We start from the raw sequence: 23101 nt of genomic DNA on the forward strand, positions 1-23101 counted from the left end.
CCAGTACCCCCTGCCGTCCCCGTCTCAATCCCCCTTTAACCCCTTAATCTCGTTGACAATCAGCAGCAAGCAGCAAGTCACTGGGCCCTTGTCTGCGGATCTCTTTTCCTCTCCTGTCCCTCATCCCCCACCTCTTTCCTGCGTTTCCCTTGTCATAATACCCCTCGCAGAAATTAAGGCTAGGGTTTCAGAGATACAATGACAGCCCAGCAACGGACTGTGCTGTTCTATCCACCTTCACTCGGGCTTTAGCGTGCACGTGGACTCGGGCATTTGTGTGTGTGTGGCAAGGGGGTTTCTCGCTTTCTCGCTCTGGCCCTAGAGCCATAGCCTCCCACTGCTTCTCAGATTTGTGCTGTACGTGTGTGTGTGTGTGTGTCCTTTCCAACAAAGGCTCTCACATATGGCTAGACCTCTACAGGTCCTCTGAGTGAGGGGCTGGAGGTGGGGCCAATGCTTTGTGATGTTCTCATAGGAGATTATAATGAGTCAGGATGGAAGAATCGTGATGTTCGTTATGTTTGTGTTGTATTTCATTGCATATTTCATTTTCATGCTTTAGTAACCACTGTTGGTGGTTTTTGAGTGTTTCAAGTGATCATGTTGGTAAATAATTTTCGTCGTGCACTCCTGTCGCTCGTCCTTTTATGCTTCCGGAGCTCCTCCGTGAGAGATGCGAGACCGGTGCAACACGCAGCTGACACTCATTATTACTCGTGTCACCGGCCTCGCACCGTTCCCTCACGGCTCTCGTCCCGCCTTCCTCGGTACATACCCACGAGACTGTGCTCTACTCCCCCCGGGGGCCAGTCTCGGCGGCCGCAGCACCTGGGGCTGGGGGTATGGACAGACGAGACGAGAGAAAAGGAGACCGAAGCACAAGGAGCGACAGGGACGAGAGAGGGGAGAGAGGAAAAAGAAAAAAACATCTGATCCGGTTCCCCAACACACTGTCGCTCGGTCCTCAGCCAGCCGAGAGGCTCTTCCTTGCGGTGCCATGCGGTGGTACTGGACGCTCGACGGCTCGATCCTCCTCTGCCCCCTGGTGGCCGGCGATGGGTCCTCCGGCTGAGGGCAGCCGGCAGCGAGTCCCCCGTTTCCTGCTCCTCCCCTTCAAGGCGGAAGGCAGCAGGCTCCGGCCAACGGCGATGACTCCTCCGCTCCCTCCCGGACGGCAACCACCCCACCTCGGCCCAGGAGCACGGGAGCTACCTCATGGTCAACTGCCGGCCACACAAACATAAATAAAACTAAACACAATGTCCAGGCCTGGTCCTCTCTCCTCGTACACTCCTGTCGCTAGGGCTGTCACGATTATTAAATAATCGTCTCATCGCGATTGTTTGACCTCATCGCGATGGTTTCAGATCATCACAATTATTGCACATCTCTATAGAAGACACTAGGGGGAGCTGTAGTGTATCTGCATATAGCATATTTTAGTGTATATATTGTTACTAAAGCATGGTAATACTTGTAAAATGTACCACCACAACACAATCACTTAAAAAAACATATACAAATTACCTGCAGTACAATTTAATATTATTTAAGCAAATCTCAGTGTGAAAACCAGTCTACCAAAATTTCATTAACACACAAGTAAAATTTTATTGTAGTCTTGCAAGTGAGAAAAAACAAACTAGAAGCTTTTCTATGACTGATAGCATTTTAATGGTGGCTTCAATTCACACCTGATCAATTTACTTAATTTACAAGTATTTGGTGGTTGTATTATTGACAGGTAAAAGCCTAAACCTTTAAATATATGATGACCCAATTTTTTCCGATGTATTTCTAAGAAAAAAACATAGTCTTGTATTCAGAACAATATGGTCGTCTCAATCGCTGAATCAAAAATGTATGAGAATTAAATGTCAAAGCTCAAAAACAGACAATTAATCGCCACAATCGTCAAAGCCCTAAAACAGACAATTAATCGTCATAATCGCAATGATTTATTAGACAATTAATCGTCAATCAAATGTCATAATCGTGACAGCCCTACCTGTCGCTCGTCCTTTTATGCTTCCGTAGCTCCTCCGTGAGAGATGCGAGATCGGTGCAGCGCGCAGCTGACACTCATTATCACTCGCATCACCGGCCTCGCACCGTTCCCTCACGGCTCTCGTCCCGCCTTCCTCGATACAGTGGCATAACTTGAATGATCATCCATTGCAGTTATTTAATAATTGTAAATGAAAGCGAGATCTTTTTGCAGGTTGTACCGTGTCTGTTCCATTGTTAATGATTTGACAGCATCAGCACTGTTTCTTGGATTAATAGTGCAATATGTGGCTACTAACCTTTGACGTTTCCATGTGGACCTTTGTTTCATTGGGCTGCTGGTAAACAAATAATTTTTGTCCTGACCTTTTATTTTTTTACAAGTGACAGTTGTTGACAGTAGTGGCTATAGGATCTGTATTTGCGTAATGAAAATGACTAATTACAGTTGTGTTAGAAAAGATGTAATAGTTGGTCAGTTTAGTTATTGATTTCTTGTATCATGGAACATTTGTCTTTTTCTGTCTGTCCCAAGATAATCACGTTGATTTGCAGTTGATTCTTAGCGGAGGAAATTCTTATGCCAACTCAGATTTATATGACTTGTTTTCTTCAGCTTAACGAAAACAATTTTATAAAAATATTTGTCACTTTATTTACAGGTATAGGTTATAAAAATGCCAAACAAGCACATGCGTGCATCATAAAAGTAATACAGAAGTCTTCAATGTGTTAATAAAGCAAGAAAAATGTTGAGCTTATTTAACGAAACTGAAACCAAACAAGCATATCCGAGCGTGAAATTTAAAAAAAATATGGCGACATGTTGAAAGCATCAGATTTAACATCTGAGATTTTTTTTAATTTACATTTTATTGAAGTTAACTGTCACTATTTTTTTTATTTAGCGTAACTATATGCTTTAAATTTTAAATGTAGTTTTGCTAAATAATAATTGTTTTTATTACACACTATTTAGATGGAACAATTACCAATTTTGACAACAGTCTGTTCCTTAAATTTGCAGAACTTTAATTGAGGCAAATAAAGAAATTAGATTCAACAAGTCACCAAATATTTTGAGTTCCACAATTTTTTACAGTGTAGCTTGATGTTTATGATAGATGGATGTGCTTTTTATTCAGTTGTTAAGTGGTGACGTAAGGAATACCTTTTTTGGGTCCCAGCTACAGCTTAAACAGCTGTTTATGAGCACTGTTTTCTCATATTGCATCTGAAACATGTATTAACTCAAAGTATGCACTACAGTCACCAGGCTCACGGAATCTCAGACATCAATATTTGAATAAATTATGAAATGTGTCGCTGACTGGCCATGTGAGATTTCGTTATGAAGATAAAGGTTAGGATCGTGGTTTTCCGATAGTTTTATAGCTCGCCATGAGCTATAAATTATAGCATCTTATTGAGCGTTTGGACCCGGAAACAGTATATGACGTTCCATATATGGTGGTGTGTGAGGTCAGGCTTAACAAGCGGATAGCTTCAACTTGTATAATAAAGCTTTGCAACTGTTCAGCTAAAAAAGCAAGTAATATACATCTGGGATGGCTAAGGCAAGGCTGAGTAAATTGAGGAAATTATAGTCTGAATGAAATTTTGCTTTAAGTTGACTTTTGGCAAATTTTACGGAGTAGTATAGTCACAATCCAACGATTGTGATTGGTTGTCATGACAATGTCTTTTTTCTCTTTCCATAATTGTTAAATTTTTGTTTCCTTTGTCTCAGTAAGGGCTAGTTTCTTTGTTACTAGAAGGGAGAGAAAATCGAAATAGAAAAAAGGCTAATTGGACAGACTTGAAATGGTAACTCGAAGTTCCTCTTTCACCTTTTAGAGAAGGCGCGAAGGCCATGGTAGTAGGGCTCAAAGCTTAAGTGATTCTTGCACTCACTCTTTGGATAAGCACCATGACAAGGAAAAGAAGGTAAGGCAGCCTCCAGATCTACCTCACTTCCTGCCAAACACGTATTGCTGCTGTTCGTTTTGTTTTAATCGCGTGGACCTCCCTCACCTTGAGCCGTCCTGCGCACGTGCACTTTTCATATTCCACAAAGCTTTTAAGGCCACGGGAGGGAAGCACAGCGCCTTTTATCGCACATCGTGATTAGTATTTTGGTGCTGCCACAAATTATCAACACAAAGAGTGCTGTATTCATAGAAAAGCGTTCGTCATGGCCATTAGTTCCACCGCGTAGGTTTAATCAGTATTGGTATAGGTATTGTAGTCATTTGTTCAAGTAATTTTCTGAGATTTGCTATACACAGCCATACCGAATGAAACACGCAGCATCATTAGCCCTACTCGCCTTCCCATCTAATTCAATTAACATGGGCTGTGTAACACGGTCTTGTATCAATAAACGCACTCACAACGCAAAAATCGCATCGAAAGCTTGATTTAATTCTGTCTTTGTCTGTATCTTGCTCTGCTTACTGTAATGGTGGTGGTATATGAAATACTAATCCAGCGCTAGTGCCAGACCTCATAGTGTGAAATGTGTGGTGGAGCTCATCACGTCTATCCATCGTCATTGATAATTTTCTGCCTGTTTCTAGCAGCTCCCACTGGCCACATGTTTCAACCACTCAGCCTCTGTGCAGCCATTTTAATCAGTGATAGCTTGCCTGATTACTCTATTCACACAGGGTCATCATTAAAATGGCTCTTAGTGTTGATTTCATTTTTACATCATTAAAATGTCTACGCCTTGTTGTTTCAGTTTTTTTTTTTTGAAGTTAAGCATTTTGTAAAACCTGTGTTCAGAACAGTTTTTGCCTTAATTTAGTAGGCTAATTGGTTCTGCTTTATAATTATTTTTCGGAGTTTAATCATATTTAACCTAAATACATGTAATATTCTTAGCTCATTACATTTTATCCCTTGAAATTTTGTCATAACCCTAAACTAATTATAATGCTACAGAGAATATGAGAATTGTAAATTTATCAGCAGACATGCGTTTTAATTTTAAAGTGAAAGTAAATGGGTTGATCCATGTTTTTTAAATACCTTTTTAAAAGTACTGACAAAATATAATAGCCAAACCATTTTATTTATGTAATTCCAATAAAATATTACAATAAAAGAAGGGAAATTGGCTCCTTTTCTAATTTGCATTAAGACTTTTACATTTTGTCACAATATGTTTTTTTTCTTCATGTTTAATCATCAAACTTGATTTATTCAAGTTGGGACTACATGAATGATTTTTGTTTTTGTTAAAAAATATAAATAAATAGAGTTGTTGAATCTGGCTAGAAGTTTTCTTGTTCCCTGCATACATTGCGTGAAACTGCATTAGGAGAGTTTTTTTATTTTATTTTATAAGTGTTTTTTGTTAAATGAAGTGTAAGGGAAAGTCTTGAGATTTTTTAGTAAAGAGAAAAACTTTTCTTATTAGTGTTTAATGTTAAGATTTAGAAGAGTTTGTTATATTTTTTATTTTTGTGGTTGCCATTGTTTAGAAGAGTGGTGCTGGTGCTTAGGCTGTGGGAGGATACATTTATAACTGTAATTTCATTAAGTTAAACTGTAATTTAACTTAATGTCTTGGAAAAGATAAATGAAAAATTTAAATTGCATTAACTACAAATATTAAAGTTGAGAACATTCAAACCATTAAAATGTTCAGCATATAAAAATCATTTTCCTATAACAGACATAAATTTGGCACCTTACACATAGATAAATGCTGCGTAAGCATAACTTTAATATATGCAGCCGCTGTACACCTTTTTTTGTATTCCCCCCAAAAATGTAGGTGTAGCCTACAATTAAAGTTTTTGAAATGACAGATATGGCATCCGTACATACAGTAGGGATGGGCATTTTTGATCATGTTTAATTTTGAGTACTGAACAGGTTTGAAAAACGAGTACTTAATTAATTGGGGACAGGGAGTGTCCCTCATGGTGACAATGAAAAGATTTGAATTAAAACACTGATACGAAAATTTATGTTGATAAAACTATGACAAGATTTAGTAAATCAACACTGTTAGATTATAAAACATTCACTATCAATGTTTTTGAAAATACAGTAAACATTTCAAAGATTTTCAGCGTGGGGTGAAGCGTCATCTCTTTCCTGTCGCATTTCTGTCTGACGGTAAAGTCTCATTTGCTCGTCTGCCTTGTCTGTCTGATAATAGTGGTCTCACCTGACATTTTGTGTCCAAATATACTGGTGCGGAGCAGGGTGAGTGTTTTTAATGCATTCTTAGGGGCAATTCACATTTCATGCGCGCAAATTTCCCAGGCGCGTGCAAATAGGGAGCGCCGCGCTCGCGACGGGCATTCTGTGTGACGCCGCACACGTTTTTCTAGGTGCGTCGGCGCCAGTCGAGATGGAAATAGTTCAACATTTCAGAGTGCCACGTGCACACCATGGGTCATTTGACACGGTTTTAGACTCGAAATGTGAATCGCCCCTTATGAACTTGAGCGCACGTTCACATGGTGCTTGCAGAGCAGAGGAATGCTCGCTCGATTCCATGGGAATGGATTGAAAACGCTCGCCCTTCTCTGCGAGCGGCACGAATACAACACTAGAACCCATTATAAACAGAAATTCTGTGCCCACTGGATGCAGCGCAAAGAGACGCAACAAACGCCTTGTTCGGTTTCTTTATGCTTTTGCCGCGTTGCATCTCACCGCTCGCGTACAATGTACAATGTAGACAGAGTGTAAGATGATAACGAATCAAACTTGTAGTAGATTTGTATGTTTTGTATGCAGCTTGGCGCTGCACATTTTGCACTTGGTTGTTTTTTCAAGTTCATCAACGTGAAACCAGGCATTGCTGTGCGCTTTCAATATGCCCCGGACTTGACTCTGGACAGCAAACTCTCACAACGCAACCAATCAAATCTCTGGGTACCACCCGAAATGCCAGCAATTACATATCAGAAAGAAAGAAAATATATACTTTTTTAAAAATGTATTTATAGACCCAAACGATCATCGTTTTCATCATCGAACGTCGCTGTCGCATCCGAGTACTGGAGTACTCATGCCCATCCCTAACGTACAGCAGGGAATGTTGGTTATTTGAATTAGTTTGAATAAGTTTGCATTGGAAATGCATACTAAAATGGCCTGGATGGCGCTCTGTTAAGCCGCTCAGAGACGGTGCAGCGTGTGTTATATAGGTCAACAAACGATTAAATATGAATGCAATTTAAAGCGGTTTCTTCCAGAATTATTCTGATATTTAACTTCTTAGTCTTTTCCGCATTGAGAGGGGTTGACACATGACAATGATTCAGATTGGAGCTGTATTCTTGAAGATCTTGTTGTGGAGTACTCTGTGCTCCGCTATGGCTATTGTTACAAGGCCTGATTTGCATTAGCAAAGAGGGGCCCATCCCCCCATACTCCACATTCTCAGGTCAAAGGTCGGGGGGGCTCAGATGTATACCTAGCTAATTCCAAACCCCAGGGCCAAACAACAATTGAGGCTAAAAGCTTCTCAATTTGCAGCTAGTTCAGATGTGCTCTGAGAGGCAGTTGAGACTGGCATCTGGGAACAAAATGATGTTTTCAATCTCTCTTCCCCGTCCTGCCTCGAATATCTTACATTCTGATCCGACTGGGGTTTTTTGCTTTGTTTCCTGAATGTTTTTTTTTTAGGAATAACTTTATAACTGAATAACTGGAATTTATGATTAATTCTCAACAACTGGAATTGGTTTATTATTATTATTTATTATCATTTAATTATCGTAGTTGAATTGTGTTAGATTCAGGAGCAATTTCAGGAGTGCTTTCTTTGTTCGTCCTAAAAGAGATTTTCTACATTTCACTTATCTGCTCAAGGCATTGATGAATTATGATAAATGTCTTGGCTTTCATGTGCTTCTTTCTTTGCAGTCACTCTGCTTTAACTGTTCTTCTTGTGATAATTAAACTCGCTGTAGTCTTATGTCAAGATCCTGAAAGGTGTTTATATCAGAATATTAATTAGATGAGGAAATGTATTGGTTAATCTCAGATTTTTTGCCATTTGTAAATGTTGAAATAAATTTTAAGAAATGTCATTTTGTTTTTCAAGCCCAAGTGGTAAAAAGATTTTTCTTAAAACAATGCCTTACCTATAGGATCAATGTACAAAGATTTTTGCCTTGGCTTCTATTCTAAAAGAGCAATTTTCTTGCAAATGTTCATGTTGAATTACAAAGCTTTGTGATTTCAGTAATTGTTACATTTTAGTTTTTTGTTACATTTTTAATGATTACTACTAGCATATGCAAAATCAAATTAAGCACAATATTAAAAGAGTTGCATTGTTTTGGGTGTGTAGCAGACATGAAATCCAGTAGTACAAATCTTTATATTCGGCCACATGCGTGCACACACAAAAACCCCTTTGCACTTATTCAAAACCATTTTAGGTGAGTCCAATTTTCCTGTTCTAATAAAATGGCATTTAAAATTGTATATTCAGGAGAACGGTAAATGGCGCCGAGGAAGTGCAAGCTCATTTTTATTGAAAAACTTGGGCCTGGGGGCCTCTGGAATTGTCACCACCACTTGCGCAGTAAAGTAGCATAAACCGTTATCGTGTTCGGAATAATTGTCAATTCTATCGAAGACAATGCTTTGGATGATGACACAAAGGGGCAAGAAAGGAAGCTAGACGTTTGTATGTCGCTCCAGTAGGGAATGTGTAAATATTCTCTCCGAATGGTTCAGGATCGCTGCATATATTTACAGCCGTGTCTTAAGAACAGAAACGGAGATGTTGGAGGTGTTCGATTGGAGTGCGAGGTGTAAATTTGTTCACGCTCGCGTTTGTCGGGCGCAAATAGAGCTGTGTGGAGCACGGCACTATACTGGGGTGTAAATTAAGCAGCAGTAGACTGTGGTCAGGCTTGCAATGTGAAACCTTTCACGTATAGAGGAAGACACTTCCTTTGAGTACAGGAGGAATTTTGTGGAGAAGTGGCTGTCCTGTGCGGGGGTTGAATGCATGCAATGGATTGACATGTTTAGATTCAGTCATTGTCCAGTCATCAGATATGGCAGCGTAGGCTCACAAGCTATACTTGCACAGTAAAGATTTTTTGCGCTCTCTTCATTAACACATATTTTATTGTTTTATCATTTTATCACAGAAACATAAAGAAAGAGATCGGCATAAACCAAAGCACAAAAAGTCTTTGGAGCTTTCGCCATCACTGGTACCAGCACTGATGGTGAGCTCTGAGAAGGTGAGTCTAAATTTTGATTGTGTTGGACTGAACTTTCTTTATTGTTATTTATAAAGAAAACCCTGAGCAATGATACTTGAAATTGTTTATAGTTTTTTGTACTCAACATTGGCTGGAGAGGGAGGCAGTATGTCAGTTACTTGACAGTTATTTGGAGGTTATCCAAGATTGTTACACGTGTGTGCGTATCCCTTTTGGCTGCAGAGCTACAACAACAGCAGCAGCGGAGGAAGCGTCTCCTCCATCTCTTCCGCTCAGAAGCGACTCGACGACAGCGGAGGCCGCTTCACCAATGCCAACTTCCAGGAAGTTCCATCTCACTCCAGTTCCAGTTCAAAGGACGGCGGGTCCTCAGATGGCAAGAGCTCCGAGGGCAAGACCAAGAAGTCCAGCAGTCACGGCACCGGCTTGAGCTCCGGGTCCAGAGGCCGCAAGTCTGTGCCGGGTAAACCCCACGGCCCCGTGGTCACCACGGCAACTTCATGCACGGTCCCCTCCGCATCCAGTCCGTTTCAGCAAGGTAAGACTCCCCGATATGTCTGTTGACTGTTGATGAGCTAAAATAGTAAACACCCTCTCTGAATTCTTGGCGCTCATGTTTTTAAATTAAAACAAACAGTTAGATTCAAGCCTCGTGTGTGACACTTGAGTGAGTGTGTTGTGACAGGGCTGGATGAAAGCCAGGAGGAGTACGAATGGTGTGTGTGTGCGCGATAAGGCTGTCGTCTGGCTGGCTGCCGCTGTTGTGGAGTCTTTGCGAGTTGGCTCTGCTGTGGGTTGCGTCTCCTGTGTGCGTGTTCGTGTTGTTGTACGAGGGGGGATCGGGAGTCAGAAACATGTTTCCTGCTATCAAGCCATGATGGAAGGATTGAAGCAGAGGTCACGTCTGGAAAATTCAGACTAATCATTAATGTGTCAGGGTGCGGTGGGGGCCTCCTTGTTGGAGATACACGCAGACTTCGAGGAACCCTGAAAGAAGAAACGGCACAGTGTTTTCACAGAGAAATCAAAAGATGTTGGAGATTAACTGTGGAATATAATCTGCTGCCTACACGCACGTATGTCACAGTGCTAGGGCTGTTATGAGAACACCTGACACAGATCCAGGGTCTGCTCGCTTCGACGTTAAGTCACACAACTGTTCTGTTTGCCAGCCATGATGTAATATTTCATGAAAGTACATGAGAGGTTGCAATATCAAAAGTCTGTTAAAAGATTGCAAAAAACATTGTGCTCTTTATGTTTGGCAATAACAAAAACGCTTTTTGTTGCAATGGCGACTATGTGGAATTTCTTATTTTTGTTGATATAAAGGCAGATAAAAGTAATTCTTTGAGGTGAAATTTCATGTTTCTCAAAAAGGCTACCTGCATACAAGGCACGTGCAGGTTTGAATGTTAGTGCGAGTAGTAAAATTGGCACGTAAAGCTTCAGCGGCTGTGCCAGCGCTGTAAAAACATGAATGCAGGTGCTGTTACTCTGGCTTTGGTTAAAGGACGAGTCCTTGCCTGAGGGGAGGGCCTGAAAACACACCAAAATCTGTGTCACCTGCCTGATTTGTTTGGCTGCCTGCAAGTGACCGGCCCACCTTGCAGCGGGAGATAGGAGTTCATTGCGTAGCCTGATTTCAGGTCGAGTAGATTTTTCATTGGTTTTTGCCTTTTTTTCGCTTTTTCTAATTGAAGCATTTTCAGTTTATTCTTGTCTACGGTTCAGAAAGGGTGTTTTTAACTGTTGGATGTGGTTGTTTGCTTAAAGAGGAACTTAAAAAATGAGAATGCATCAAATGGAAAGTCGCTGAACAAATCAGCACAGAATTAATAATTGTTTGTGTGAAATTGTAGAATTACAAGTCTTGCTTTTTGATGATACAGTACTGTTGTGTTTTCGCTATTGTCTATGTTTGGTTTTTATATTGTATTTTTCACCTTACAGCTTTATTTTGGATCAATCGGTATAGAGTTGTTTTTTGTGTGTTTAAAAACTGGCTGCAAAAAAGTATTGGTATATGCTTATCATCTTTTTTTTCTCTCAGGTCTTTTATTAGGCTGCAGTACTAAATCAGCCTCCAGTGGATCTGTGGTCCAGCCCACCTCTGACTTCCTCAGTTTCTCGGATGCCACCCTGAGGACCAGCGAGTCCTACACTCCTTCCTTTGGCCGTTCTCACGTGAAGAGTGGTTCAGAGGGCGGAGCCTCTGAGGGCATGGTGGGTCTCAGCACCTTTAGCATGTTGTCCCAAAGCTCCAGCTCCGGCAAGCATTACGAAAACTGTCACCCTGCCGGCGAGCTCGGGGGCCTGACTGCAGCCAGCTACAAACGCCCCCAACCCTCCTCCTCGTCTTCCTCTGCAACCTCATCTTCCTCCACTGGCGAAGACGGTGTGAAGAAGAAGAAACGGGGGAACTGGAAGAACCGATACGGACCGTGCTACACCTCCCAGGATGGTAAAACCACAGACACTGGAGAACATGGAGCGGCACTGCCCTTATCCACCTCCTCTTCGCCATCCTCCATGAGCATGTTGGGCGGCCGCGGAAGCGCCGTCAGCAGTACAGGAGGCGTGGGAGCAGGGGGTGCCGGTAGCAGTAGTTTGGGGATTCAGAAGTCCCCATCTCTCCTCAGGAATGGGAGCTTGCAGAGTATGGCTGTCAGCTCCCCACCTGCTGGACCAGGTGAGCAGATACAGACTTTGCCAATTTCAGTTGTTGTAAGTAAAAGATAGGACTGTGTTCCTGCTCTTATGGTGGATGATTCAGTTGTTCTGTTTTTCCAAGTTATCTTTCATCAAAACAGCTTTGATTTTCCCTTTTGGCTGATGTCATCAAGCCCTCTTATTTTTCCATGTACTCTTACTTTTAAGCACATGTACATGTAAACACAAACACATGTACCTGTTTTGGTCGATCCGAAATCATTACTTTGTCCAAATAACTCCCTTACGTTTAGCCAGAGGTCACGATTCTCGGAGCGAAACACAAATTATTGGTCATTTTTCTCATTCAGTTCAGTTTCAGAGTTTTCGAATTACGTCTAACACAGGCTAATTCCTTTTGATCTTACTCTGAATCACAGTTTTTTCCATCTCTGGTTATTAAAAAAATCCATTTGAGGTGGGCTCTTCTCGAAGAAAGTCCTGGGAACCAGCGTGATGTTGTTTTGGTCTGCGCTGAAGCTCATTAGGGTGAAAGTGGACGGAGGTGCTCTCTAAAGTGCTTCCTCATTCCTACCTGATCGAGAGCTCAGAGTGGCCCGCTGAATCTCCATAGAGATGCACATTAACCTGTTGAGCCTGAGGGAGCTGGAGGGGGAAAGGAGCCCGTAACAGGCAATTAGTTAAAATTGTATTTGTTCGTCCCTGACGCTCTCCTTGCTCGGGATCCGGAGTGAGCTGATGGCACTTAGCAGCTTATGACAGTGTGTAGAAATGCCCTGACCCCTACTGGCCTCCCTGATCACTGAATTTGAACCAGGCGACTGGGCTGGTGTTCTCAGTGCTGGTGATCTGCCTTGCACACTCATACATGTTTCATTTTGCACTCTCTCTGTGACTTTTTTTGCGGAAGTCTTTCACTTGCTCGAACTCATCATTGATATATGTATGCTACAACTAACATTTAAGCATCTGATACATGGAGATGTATCATGTTGCTTAGCAATCATATGGGTGTTTTAGGAGGTTCGTACTATTTAAGAGTGCATTCTAGTTGTCTGATGAAGTGAACATCGCAGGGTGGTCGAGCACCTTAGGTGAGGTTCCATATCGTGGTGGGTGTTCAATTTTAAAGGCACTGCAGATAGTAAAGGTGTACATTGATCACTTCACACAAGCAGTTGTTTTTCATCATTTATTCACCCTCATATCATTCCAAACCTGTATGACTTTTTTCTATACACAAGATATTTTGAAGAACGTCAGTAACCAAACAACATTGGCCCCCATTGACTTCCATTGTATGGATACAAAACCACTGAGACATTTCCCAATGTCAATGTTTTGTGTTTTACAGTCATATGCATGTTTTGTTTCACATGAAGGTGAATATATGATGACAGAACTTTATTTTTGGGTTAACTATCCCTAGTATATTTTCTTGGAAATGTTGTCTTCCAAGTGAACTGATTTTGTCAATTGAAAAAGCAGTGAACTCTGCATAGGGTCCTTACGAGTCGACACGCAGTCAGTGTGTCACACGCTCTTTCTCTCTCACTATCACCCTGTCCCCTCTCTCAAGGCCATCTGGGCTTTTGTGTTTGTCTGGGGCTTGTTCTCCCACCCCTCCTCGCCCTCACCTGTTCCTGGCCTTTGGCTGGACTGTAAATATTTAGCCATGGCTAATGCATGGCTACAGCATGAGTGCTCCGTCTCATCTATCAGTCTCATCCTCCCTCAACAGCTCCCAGACCTTTTTTTTGATGGATGACTGGTTTATCAGGGGGAGCAGTGGGGGCGATTATTAAATGCAAACATCTATTTCGGGCCCAGCCGGGTGTGGGATTTTATGGTGTGCTGTTTGGAAAGGGGAAAAGATTTTTGTTGGTTAAACGGCGCTCGTTTGAAATGAAAAAAGGGACGTGACTGACAAGCACAATGTTACATTGTTACGATTTATGTTGAAACTATGCAGCCACCCTGTCCGTTCGCATAAACACCCATGAGCAATGCGTGCATTTGCTGCGTTAACTCCGCACTGTAACTTACCCTTATCGGGAGTCGACACGCATTCGGAAACGCCAAGGCGACTCTGCTAAAGCCGTGTGCATGTGATAGAACAGTTAGCATGGAATATCTAAAGCTAGTAACACAACTCAAAACAAGACATTGATCACTGCTCACAATAACAAAAATTAAAAACATCAGACATGTCAAAGGCCCAAATCTGCTTTGTAGAACCGTACCTCCTTTCTTCTCTTTGCTGGGAACCTGTGCAGAGGATCCTTATCAGGACCTGAGCCGTGTCATTAACCTCCCTCTGAACTCGCATGGATTTTCTGCTGAGAAAGGAGGCACGGGCTTGACTTGAAATGCTGGCAAATCTAATTTGAAATTTCCCCTCTCTCCTCTGATTTGATAAGGGGAATTCGGGAGGAGATGTTGAGGCCCGATCGATCGGTCGGTTCGATCGGCACCAGATAACAGGATCTTTGTCCTTGCTTTGTTTGGCTGCTGTATGTCTTGTAACCTCTAATCCAAAGCTTTGCCAGTTGACCTATTCTTAAATGGTAATTATTAACCAGATCAACACAATTATGTAATCATCAGTGTATTAGATCCTCAAGAATCCCAAATTGGCTTATACAGAATGTTCCCTGTTGAATGCATCTGAGGTGGAGTTCGGAGCTTGGTACTGTAAATGGTTCACGTGGTATCTCTTCACCCAACAATGTTTCTTTGTTTCACCAGTGAATGTAGACCACCGCAAGCCATTCATTCCTTCGTGTGCCAAGGGGGCCTCTCTCGTTCCTGCAAGGGTCAGCCTTGGCCATCAGCTGGGTGTATGTGAGATGGTGGCAGGGGAGGAGAGCAGAAAAAATCAATAAAACAACAGCAACAACAAACAGCGTCCATGTCATGAACCGGCACATAAATATGAATGGAGCGGGCTCCTCCCCAGCATTTCGGACCCGCCTGAAAAGCCCTCCGTTATTTTTACAGAAGTCGTAGCGAGTCGTCCGATTCGGAGAGCTGTTTTATGGGTCATTGGGAGGCCGGTGCAGAGTGCATGTTGAGAGGACTCTGAAATGCTTTGTTGCGCTCTCTCGACGTCTGCTGTGATGAGGGCCTGGTCACACAAGGCCATTCAAAGTCCACAAAGTTCATCTTGGGGGCAGCGAGAAAGACAGAGACGAGTGAGATAGATGAATAACCAGAGGTTGCCCTTACAACTATTAAAACTTGGCATTTGCCACTAGATTACAAGTCATACCGGGCATTGATTGATTTGAAATTCCCAAGTTGCTGTGCTGGATCTTCAGCTGATAAGCAAGACATTGAGTGTGCTAATATTATTTATGACTTGGTGGAAATCAGCAGATCTTGTTTTCCTCCTCCCTCTTTAACATTGATTGTTCAGCCTTTTTTTTATTATGATTTCTTTCTTTATTTTACCCGTCCAGGCTCGTATTCCAGCAGTAGCGATGTAGCTTGCCCGGTGCCCAGCGTAGTGCTCGGAGGGTCTCTGTCTGGATCCAACTCTGATCCAGTACCGACTCATCAGTCAGTGGTCACTTCCATGCCCACCCTCACCTCACTCCCCCCGGCTGCCCCGTTCACCAGCACCTCATCCACACACGTGAGTATTTGAGGCCAACATTATAGCTCATCTCTGCTGTTGTATCCGACTTGGATCTGCTCCTGAATTTTGCTTTGTACATTAATTGGTAGCAAACAATGCCAGTTATTTTTGAGTGCTCAGTGGATACGTGTTAGGGTCACATTGTAGACTACACAATGCGTGTGTTTAGAAATACGTTTACATTTATAGATGTGTACCGTGACCCCCATCTGCATCTTTGGTGACCACGTGGTTGGTCACAAGAACTTGTGTGTTGGTGCGTTTGGTTTTTACATGTGGATGGAATAATTATAAGATTAATTTAAAGGAAAAACAATGTGACTGCATCACAAGGCTAAATTGAAGTGTTTCAGGGCTTTCAAATCGATTAATTGTGATAAAGTCTGTGTTTATATGAAATGTGTGTGCGTATGCCGTGTATATTTATATGTATGTATAATTATTTGTGTATAACAAATATTTTCATAAACAAGAGTTTATTTCCAAAAAGAGATGACTCAGTTTTTTACAATTTTCAAAAATCATGTTTTTTATTGTGCATTCCAATTAATATCAAACTGCAGTTGGTTTGTTTTGATTTAAGCCATAATAACTAAAGAAAATCAAATCAATTAAAAATGTTTTTATTGTGTTAGTTAGCTGTCTTTTTTTAGTTATTATGGCTTAAATCAAAACAAACCAACTGCAGTTTGATATTAATTGGAATGCACAATAAAAAAACATGATTTTTGAAAAAAATTAAAAACAAAGTTATCTCTTTTTGGAAATAAACTCTTCATATAAATATTTAAATATAATTTATATTATGTATAAATATTTTACACACTTTTCTTAAATATATACATGTATGTTTGTGTATTTATAGAAATATGTGAATATACACTGCAAACACACATATTTTATATTGGAGTAGAAAATAATACATATAATACAATCAATTAATCTTGATTAATCATTTCCAAAATAAATGTTTGTGTTTATGGGTAGTTGACATGTGTCCTATGGTGTGTCAGCAAAAATGTAGAAAAAGCTAACAATAAAGATAAATCTCTCTTATGCCATTTTATATTGTAAATATAAATATTTATAAAATCATAATAACTGTTAATAATCTGTAACACCATAGCACACATGGTACGGTTTATTTGTCACCTAATAAGAAACACAAACTTTTATTTTTGGAATCGATTAATCATGATTAATTGATTGCATTATTTTGTTAAACAGTTTGAATGACAAGATTGTTGTTGGTGTTTTTAGGAGTACGAGTCCTGCACTGTTTTGTAATTTACTAGCTTTACTAGTTAATTTAGTAAACAATAGCCATTTAGCTTCTATTATCTGCGAATGGTCATTATTCAAATAAGACAATGTAATCATGCGTCAAAAAGAGATCTGCGACTTTCAGCTCCCACACATCCTTAATGCATCATCTCTCACAAAATGAACCAATTAAATAGAGTTGAACTCATGGTCTTTGTTCTGTGTGACCATTCGCTCCAGTTTTATCAAGATAAATACTCTTTGAGGATGTCTATAGCACAAATAGTAATTAACTCCTAAAAGGCATGGATGTAAATGTTGGTTGCAGTTATTTATGTATCTCACATGAAGTAACGTACATTTTTGTCTCAATGCGGAATAATCTTTTTTACACAATAAATGAAACTGGTTCAAGATGCCGGGTTTGTGCTGAAACAATATTTATCTGATTGTAGCTGTATATTAACAATATGAGGGAGGCCGTCTTGCGTGTTCCTGTGAGAATTACAGTTGGTGTCATTTCAGTGCTCATTTTTCAGCTCATGGAGACAGTGTTTTATGGTATTTATGGCCCGGCTGCTAAGACCATATATTTGGTTTTAATGGATGAACGTCAATGTATTTGTTTGCATTAGCTAGTCATAGAGGTACAGGCGACTGAATCTGCCCTCATCATGAGAAATGTGTTTTTATACTTTATTTTAGACAAATCAGTGATTTTAGAATTGCCCCTGCTTATTAGACCAAGGTATGCGCTTGGATTATACAATTATAAAGAAAAGTCATTCTTACGGGACCCCAGAACCGCTCAAATGGGCCCTTCGGAAACACACTAGAGACTAAGCACTGTCTCTACCGCTCTCCTGAGCATCTTTGTCCTGACTTGTGCTGCTGTAGCAACCAGCCGTCTCCAGGCAACAGGGCTTTGTTTGCGCAGATCTGCCCTCTCTACAGGCAGGGTGGCCTTACATTAAAGCCATCAGTGGTCTACTTCATCTCTTGCTGCAGGGCTCTCAGCCCCTCCTAATGCACGCTTGCAAATATCCCCCATTAGTCCTAAGCTTTATGACAGGAGCCTTAATACCATGGAGGCATGAGGGGACTTTCTGGGTTGTAGTTAGCTCATTGGTAAACAGGTGATGTTTTTGAATGTATGTCTGTGTTAATGAACAATATAGTTTAATCATATTAAAACTGGAAGAAAAAAACATTCTTCACACAAAAAAATATTTATCACACAAAAAATCTCTCTCTTCATTCTTTATTTTTCCCTTTGCAGTTTAAAAAATGCTACAAAAAAAGAATTCACTGGTTGCAAGCAGGGAAGTGTCGACCTGCGACCCCAGCACACACCCCCTAGGCCTGCTTCTGTCCCACTCTTGGTTAACCTGCACAATGGTGCTGAGAGCTGTAAGCCTCAAACAATCCGGCCGTTCCTCTCTTGCCTGTGCGGGCACATTGAGCTGAGGCTGGACAGAGAGCTGGGTTAGTGGGATGAGGGGTTCTCTTCATATCGGTCAGACTCCCTCCTCTCTCCACACAGCCTGACTGTGAGGGGCAGGAAAGGGTCCGCAGGGTGTTAGGAGCCTGAAGAATGCAGGATATTAATTTTGGTATCCACGTAAAACAAGAAAAAAAAATGCTTTTTACAAAACGTGAGATGATTGTCAACAGTGGTGTAATATTGTGTGTGTGTGTGTGTGTGTGTGTGTGTGTGTGTGTGTGCGTGCGTGCGTGCGTGCGTGCGTGATTATATATCTTTATAATTAAAAAATGATCAATTATTACAATATCATAAATGTGCAAATAGCAATATGCATATTGAAATGGTTTGTAATAACAATTTAATATTAAAATTGAATAATAATTTTAATACTTCAAAAAGTTGTCTTGTCAACTTTTCCATTTGCAAATTCATGTTAAATAAAATGGAGGTTCAGATGTTGTAGTAACACTTTCTCCTCCCAGAAAGAATGAGAAACAATATTTTGAGTGTACAGTTTTCAGTTTTAAAAATATTTTGTAAAATAATTTATTTGGATTTCATGTACTTAAAACATTATGCATTATATATGTATATATGTTTTATATATCGTTGCTGACCTTCTGAAAACCTTGGATGTCCAAATTCACAGTTTTTTCAGGGAATGGAAAAACACTTTACTTTTTAAGTAATTAATTACTGTGTAAAGTTGACAAGCACTTTACTAATACCGTTTATTGGTTAGATATTTGCAAAACCCAGAGACAAACATAAAGAGTGACTAAGGATAATTTATGTAAAAAATAAAAATCACGAAATATAGAGACAAGATATTTTTATATTAAGGTATATGTAATACTGTATATCACTGCTGTCTTTCTGAAACCTTGTATTTCCCCATTTTGTGATTTTGATTTTTTGCCATAAACCATTATTATTAGTCACCCTTCATGTTATATCTAGCCAATAAAAAGTATTAAAAAGTGCTTGACAACACAGTATTTAATCATATTTTCCAAAAAATCTGAATTTGGTCTTCCAATTTTTCGGAAGGTCGGCCACAATATATTAATATTTAGAAAGATTTAAACTAGTTAAATGAGGACATAAATTGATCTGTTTGAAGAATTCGAAAAAAATAAAAGGTGCTAAGATTATTTTTTACTTAACCAAACAAATATTAATGTTTAAAGATGAATGCAAAAGAAACATGACTAAGAATAGGTTGTAATATATCACGGTTTTGTGACTGAATTGATATATTTTATGCATGTGTGCAGCACATACATCACGTTCATTTATCAAGTGTTTTTTATAAACAAAATAATTATTTAAAGATGTCCTTGCTCTCCACAACACAGGCAAAGTTTGTTCTGTTGCACACGTGCTGCTCTCTCAGAAGCAGCACCACTACTAATCTCAGCTCTTATTAGGGAAATGGCTTAATTGGATTAAATAATTAGCAGCAGAAGCACATGGTCTGTGTGGTGTTCAGGGCTGTTGCGGGCTCACAGGAAATAAAGCTGACATGGTGTTTTATCATGCAGCTCTATAGCCAACAGTCACACACGCACACACATTCAAGCAGGAACAGCACTCGCACATCCATGAGTTTGACAGTTATTGAGTCTGAACATGTGCTTTCTTATGTGTTTCTTCTTTAGTCAAACTTGCTACCGGGATCCTTCAACTTGGCGCCGTCTCACATGTTTGGAAACAGACTGAACCCGAATTCAGCCATGGCTGCCCTGATCGCCCAATCCGAGAGCTCCCCAGCAGGTGAGACGCACAAACACTCCAGCGTACCTCCTGCCAACGCAGGGTTCTCTTCTCAAATCCTTCTTCCATAACCTCTCATCTTCCAGTCTCTCTGCACTCCCCTGTGCTTATGGAATGTGTGGTCAGCTGTATCCCCTCCCTCCTCTGGTCGCAGAGAGAGGGAGACCGAGAACAAAACTCCCCAGGACAGAGAGTTGAAAGTGTGCATACCTGTTAAATGAAGCATGCCAGCACTCAAACATTTCATTAATCTGCACAATGACCGCAGTGATGACACTGAGGGGATTGCCTGGGGTTTTGGAGGCAGGCATACCTAACACCTAGCCTCTCTTATCCTCCCTCCTCCCCGGCCCGCTCGACGCTTTTCCTGGACCCTGCCTAAACCCTGGGGGTCCCGAGGCTGAGCGAATGGGCTTGCGGGATCTTGTCTTAGGGGTGGAGGGGGGAGCTGGAACCAGCTGAAAGAGAGAGAGAGAGAGAGAGAGAGGGCAGGAAAGGAAAAGAGGAACATAGCCTTTGAGGAATAATGGATCAGTCATGCCCTCCTCCTCAAACGGAGGTCAGGGGGTCATTTGACTAACAATAGGAGAAAGAACACCCTTCCTTAAAGAGACCACCGCTCAAGAATGGGAAGCTTGTGTGCTCTTTCCTGGGGCCTGTTAGTGTTTTTAGTTCAGCACATCTAAAATATGGATAGGCTGATATATAGGTTAGAACCATTTGTTGATGTTTTGATATTTTATGGTTGTTGGACAAAAAACAGAGTCGGCTTAAAGTGTCTTTAAAAATCTGTCCACAGCCCTTTAAGAGATAATAATTCTTTTTCTTCATTTTTCTTTCTCTCTCATTCTGCATTTTCTCTTTCTCTCTCATTTTGTCTTTTTCTTTCTTTCTTTCTTTCTTTCTTTCTTTCTTTCTTTCTTTCTTTCTTTCTTTCTTTCTTTCTTTCTTTCTTTCTTTCTTGTGTTGGAGTTCTCTCTTGTTCTGTTGTTTTGTTTTGTTCTGTTCTGTATTCTTTTTTATTCATTTATTTATTTATTTCTCTTCTTTCTTTTATTTGTTTCTTTCTTTCTCTGTTGTTCTGTAGTTCTCGCTCTTGTTCAGTATTTCTCTCTCATTCTTACTTTAAATTCTGTAAAGTGATACCTGGTGTTTTTGGGTCCAATCTGCGTCGCAGCCCCGGGGTTGATCCAGGGTCAGGCAAAGGGTCAGCGCCATAATAAGTCAGACCAGACCTTGGGCGGATTGAACCGATAGGCCCGCGCCCCCACTGGAGCCAACCTGCCGCAGCCTGTGCTCGAGGTGGTGGTGGGCTGGAAAGTGTTAAAAAGAACAAGGGGGAAGGGGGAAAAGGAAAGGAACGGGGGAAAGAAGTAGAGAGGAAGAGAAAAATGGGATTGGCTGACTGTGACTGAAGGGGGTGCGGAGAACAGCGCGAGAGAGAGAGAATGGAAGGGAGGGGGTTGTGCCTGGCGAGACGCATATGTGATTCATTACTTTCACTGCCTAAAATTAAAAGCAGTGTCTGGCATGGGGCCTAGAGGCAGGGCGATGGGAGCCTCCATGGGGAACACAAAGCAGGGGTGAGGGGAAGAATGGACAGCTCGTGAAAGAGGGAGGGCGAGAGAAAGAGAGAGAGAGTGCGAGCGGGAGAAAGAGGTGACTCAGTGACACACTCAGTGGTGTCAGTGTGCAAGCTGAGCTACCAGAGAGAACTCTTCAGCCCCAAGATGGATTTCAAAGAGGGAGATCTGACGAGCGCAGAGCGGATCAAGACGCCCGTCGTTGCGTATCCCAGACTCCTCTGGCACGCCGGCTCCTTATCGACTGCTTTCTATTTACCTTTCAGATCAGGAACTGGGGGACGGAGCTCTCGGCTTCTCCAGAAGAGGAAACTCACCAAAGGCAAACCTCTCCCCTCGGTAAGTCCTATTTACATTCCTGAGCTCGAGTTCCCCTCCTCCAGGCTGAGATTTTACTCTCTCACCTTCCCCCAACCTCCTTTCCCAGCCCATCACATTCACTCACTCCGTTCCTCCCTCGCGCTCATCTTCCAAACAGCAGGCATTTTTAACACTCAGCTGTTGCCCAGATTGCAGTTGCAGACCGGTTAGAGTTTTGTGTTAAGACAGTTTGCCGTTTTGCATAGCTAGCCTTATAACTGAAGACATAATATGGATTTATAATATTGGACGTTCGAGAGCAAGATTTCCGGGATGTCATATTTTATGTTGATATAGAGGTATGCTGTTTTTTTGCATTATAATGGTTTAATTTAGATGTCATCAGCTGCATATATGAGCTGTGAAACATTTGCAGGGTTATTAAAATGAAGCGTTTTGGGAAAATACATGAAATCACTTTACCACGGCATTCACAAGCGCTTATGCTAAAAGTAAAAAGTGTCAGCATGTTTGTGTCAACAAATTCAGAAGCATTTTGCAACGTGTTCAAGATGAACGGTCATTTTTCTGCTAGCTCTGTTATTTACACCGGAGCAGTCGTTTAGGGTGTTATGACTTTTGAAGACTGTGCTTGTGGTTTCGGAGATTTATTGTCATGTGGCGTCGGTGTCGGTCTCAGCCCAGGCGTAATTACCCCAGAGATAGATTCACGCTCGCCAGGGAACCCCTGATGTAAAGCCTAAAGCTGGATCCATTCATAATAACACAGATCGCTCTGTCCAAACAAGAGCGCACTGAGATTTATGGTGTCAGAAGCCCGCGCAGGCCCAGGCTTTTTTACCGGACGGCGTTGCACGAGAACTGCGAACTCAGTTTGTTTTTATTAAGCAGCGTGTCTCCCTCTGAGTGCATGACGCCAGATCGGGAGTTTAGAAAACACTGATAATGCAGCAGTTTAGTTAAAGTTTAAAAACAAAAACTGAATGTTTATATTGTGAAAGAAAAACTTTTATACAAGCTTTGTATGTGATGCTCAGATAAATTTTCTTTTCAACTTTTGATTAAATAAAAAGTTTCCATTTTTCTGTTTTGTAATATGTTATGTTTACGAGCTGTGGAACTCATGTTGGACACT

At 41.2% G+C, this 23101-nt stretch overlaps 1 protein-coding gene across 3 annotated transcripts in view; it reads left to right on the forward strand.

The window, feature by feature from the left end:
* Nucleotides 1–23101, forward strand: part of mllt10 (MLLT10 histone lysine methyltransferase DOT1L cofactor) — a 47675-nt gene that overhangs the window by 17297 nt on the left and 7277 nt on the right. For all 3 annotated transcript variants that reach the window (XM_057322890.1, XM_057322888.1, XM_057322889.1), the window contains exons 7-12: nt 9147–9242; nt 9447–9762; nt 11278–11916; nt 15359–15534; nt 19948–20062; nt 21912–21984. In XM_057322890.1, coding sequence (XP_057178873.1) covers nt 9147–9242; nt 9447–9762; nt 11278–11916; nt 15359–15534; nt 19948–20062; nt 21912–21984 — 1415 coding nt within the window. The remainder of the gene's footprint in view (nt 1–9146; nt 9243–9446; nt 9763–11277; nt 11917–15358; nt 15535–19947; nt 20063–21911; nt 21985–23101) is intronic.

The sequence above is a fragment of the Triplophysa rosa genome, linkage group LG23 (genome assembly GCF_024868665.1).
Source record: "Triplophysa rosa linkage group LG23, Trosa_1v2, whole genome shotgun sequence".
NCBI classification, from domain to species: domain Eukaryota; kingdom Metazoa; phylum Chordata; class Actinopteri; order Cypriniformes; family Nemacheilidae; genus Triplophysa; species Triplophysa rosa.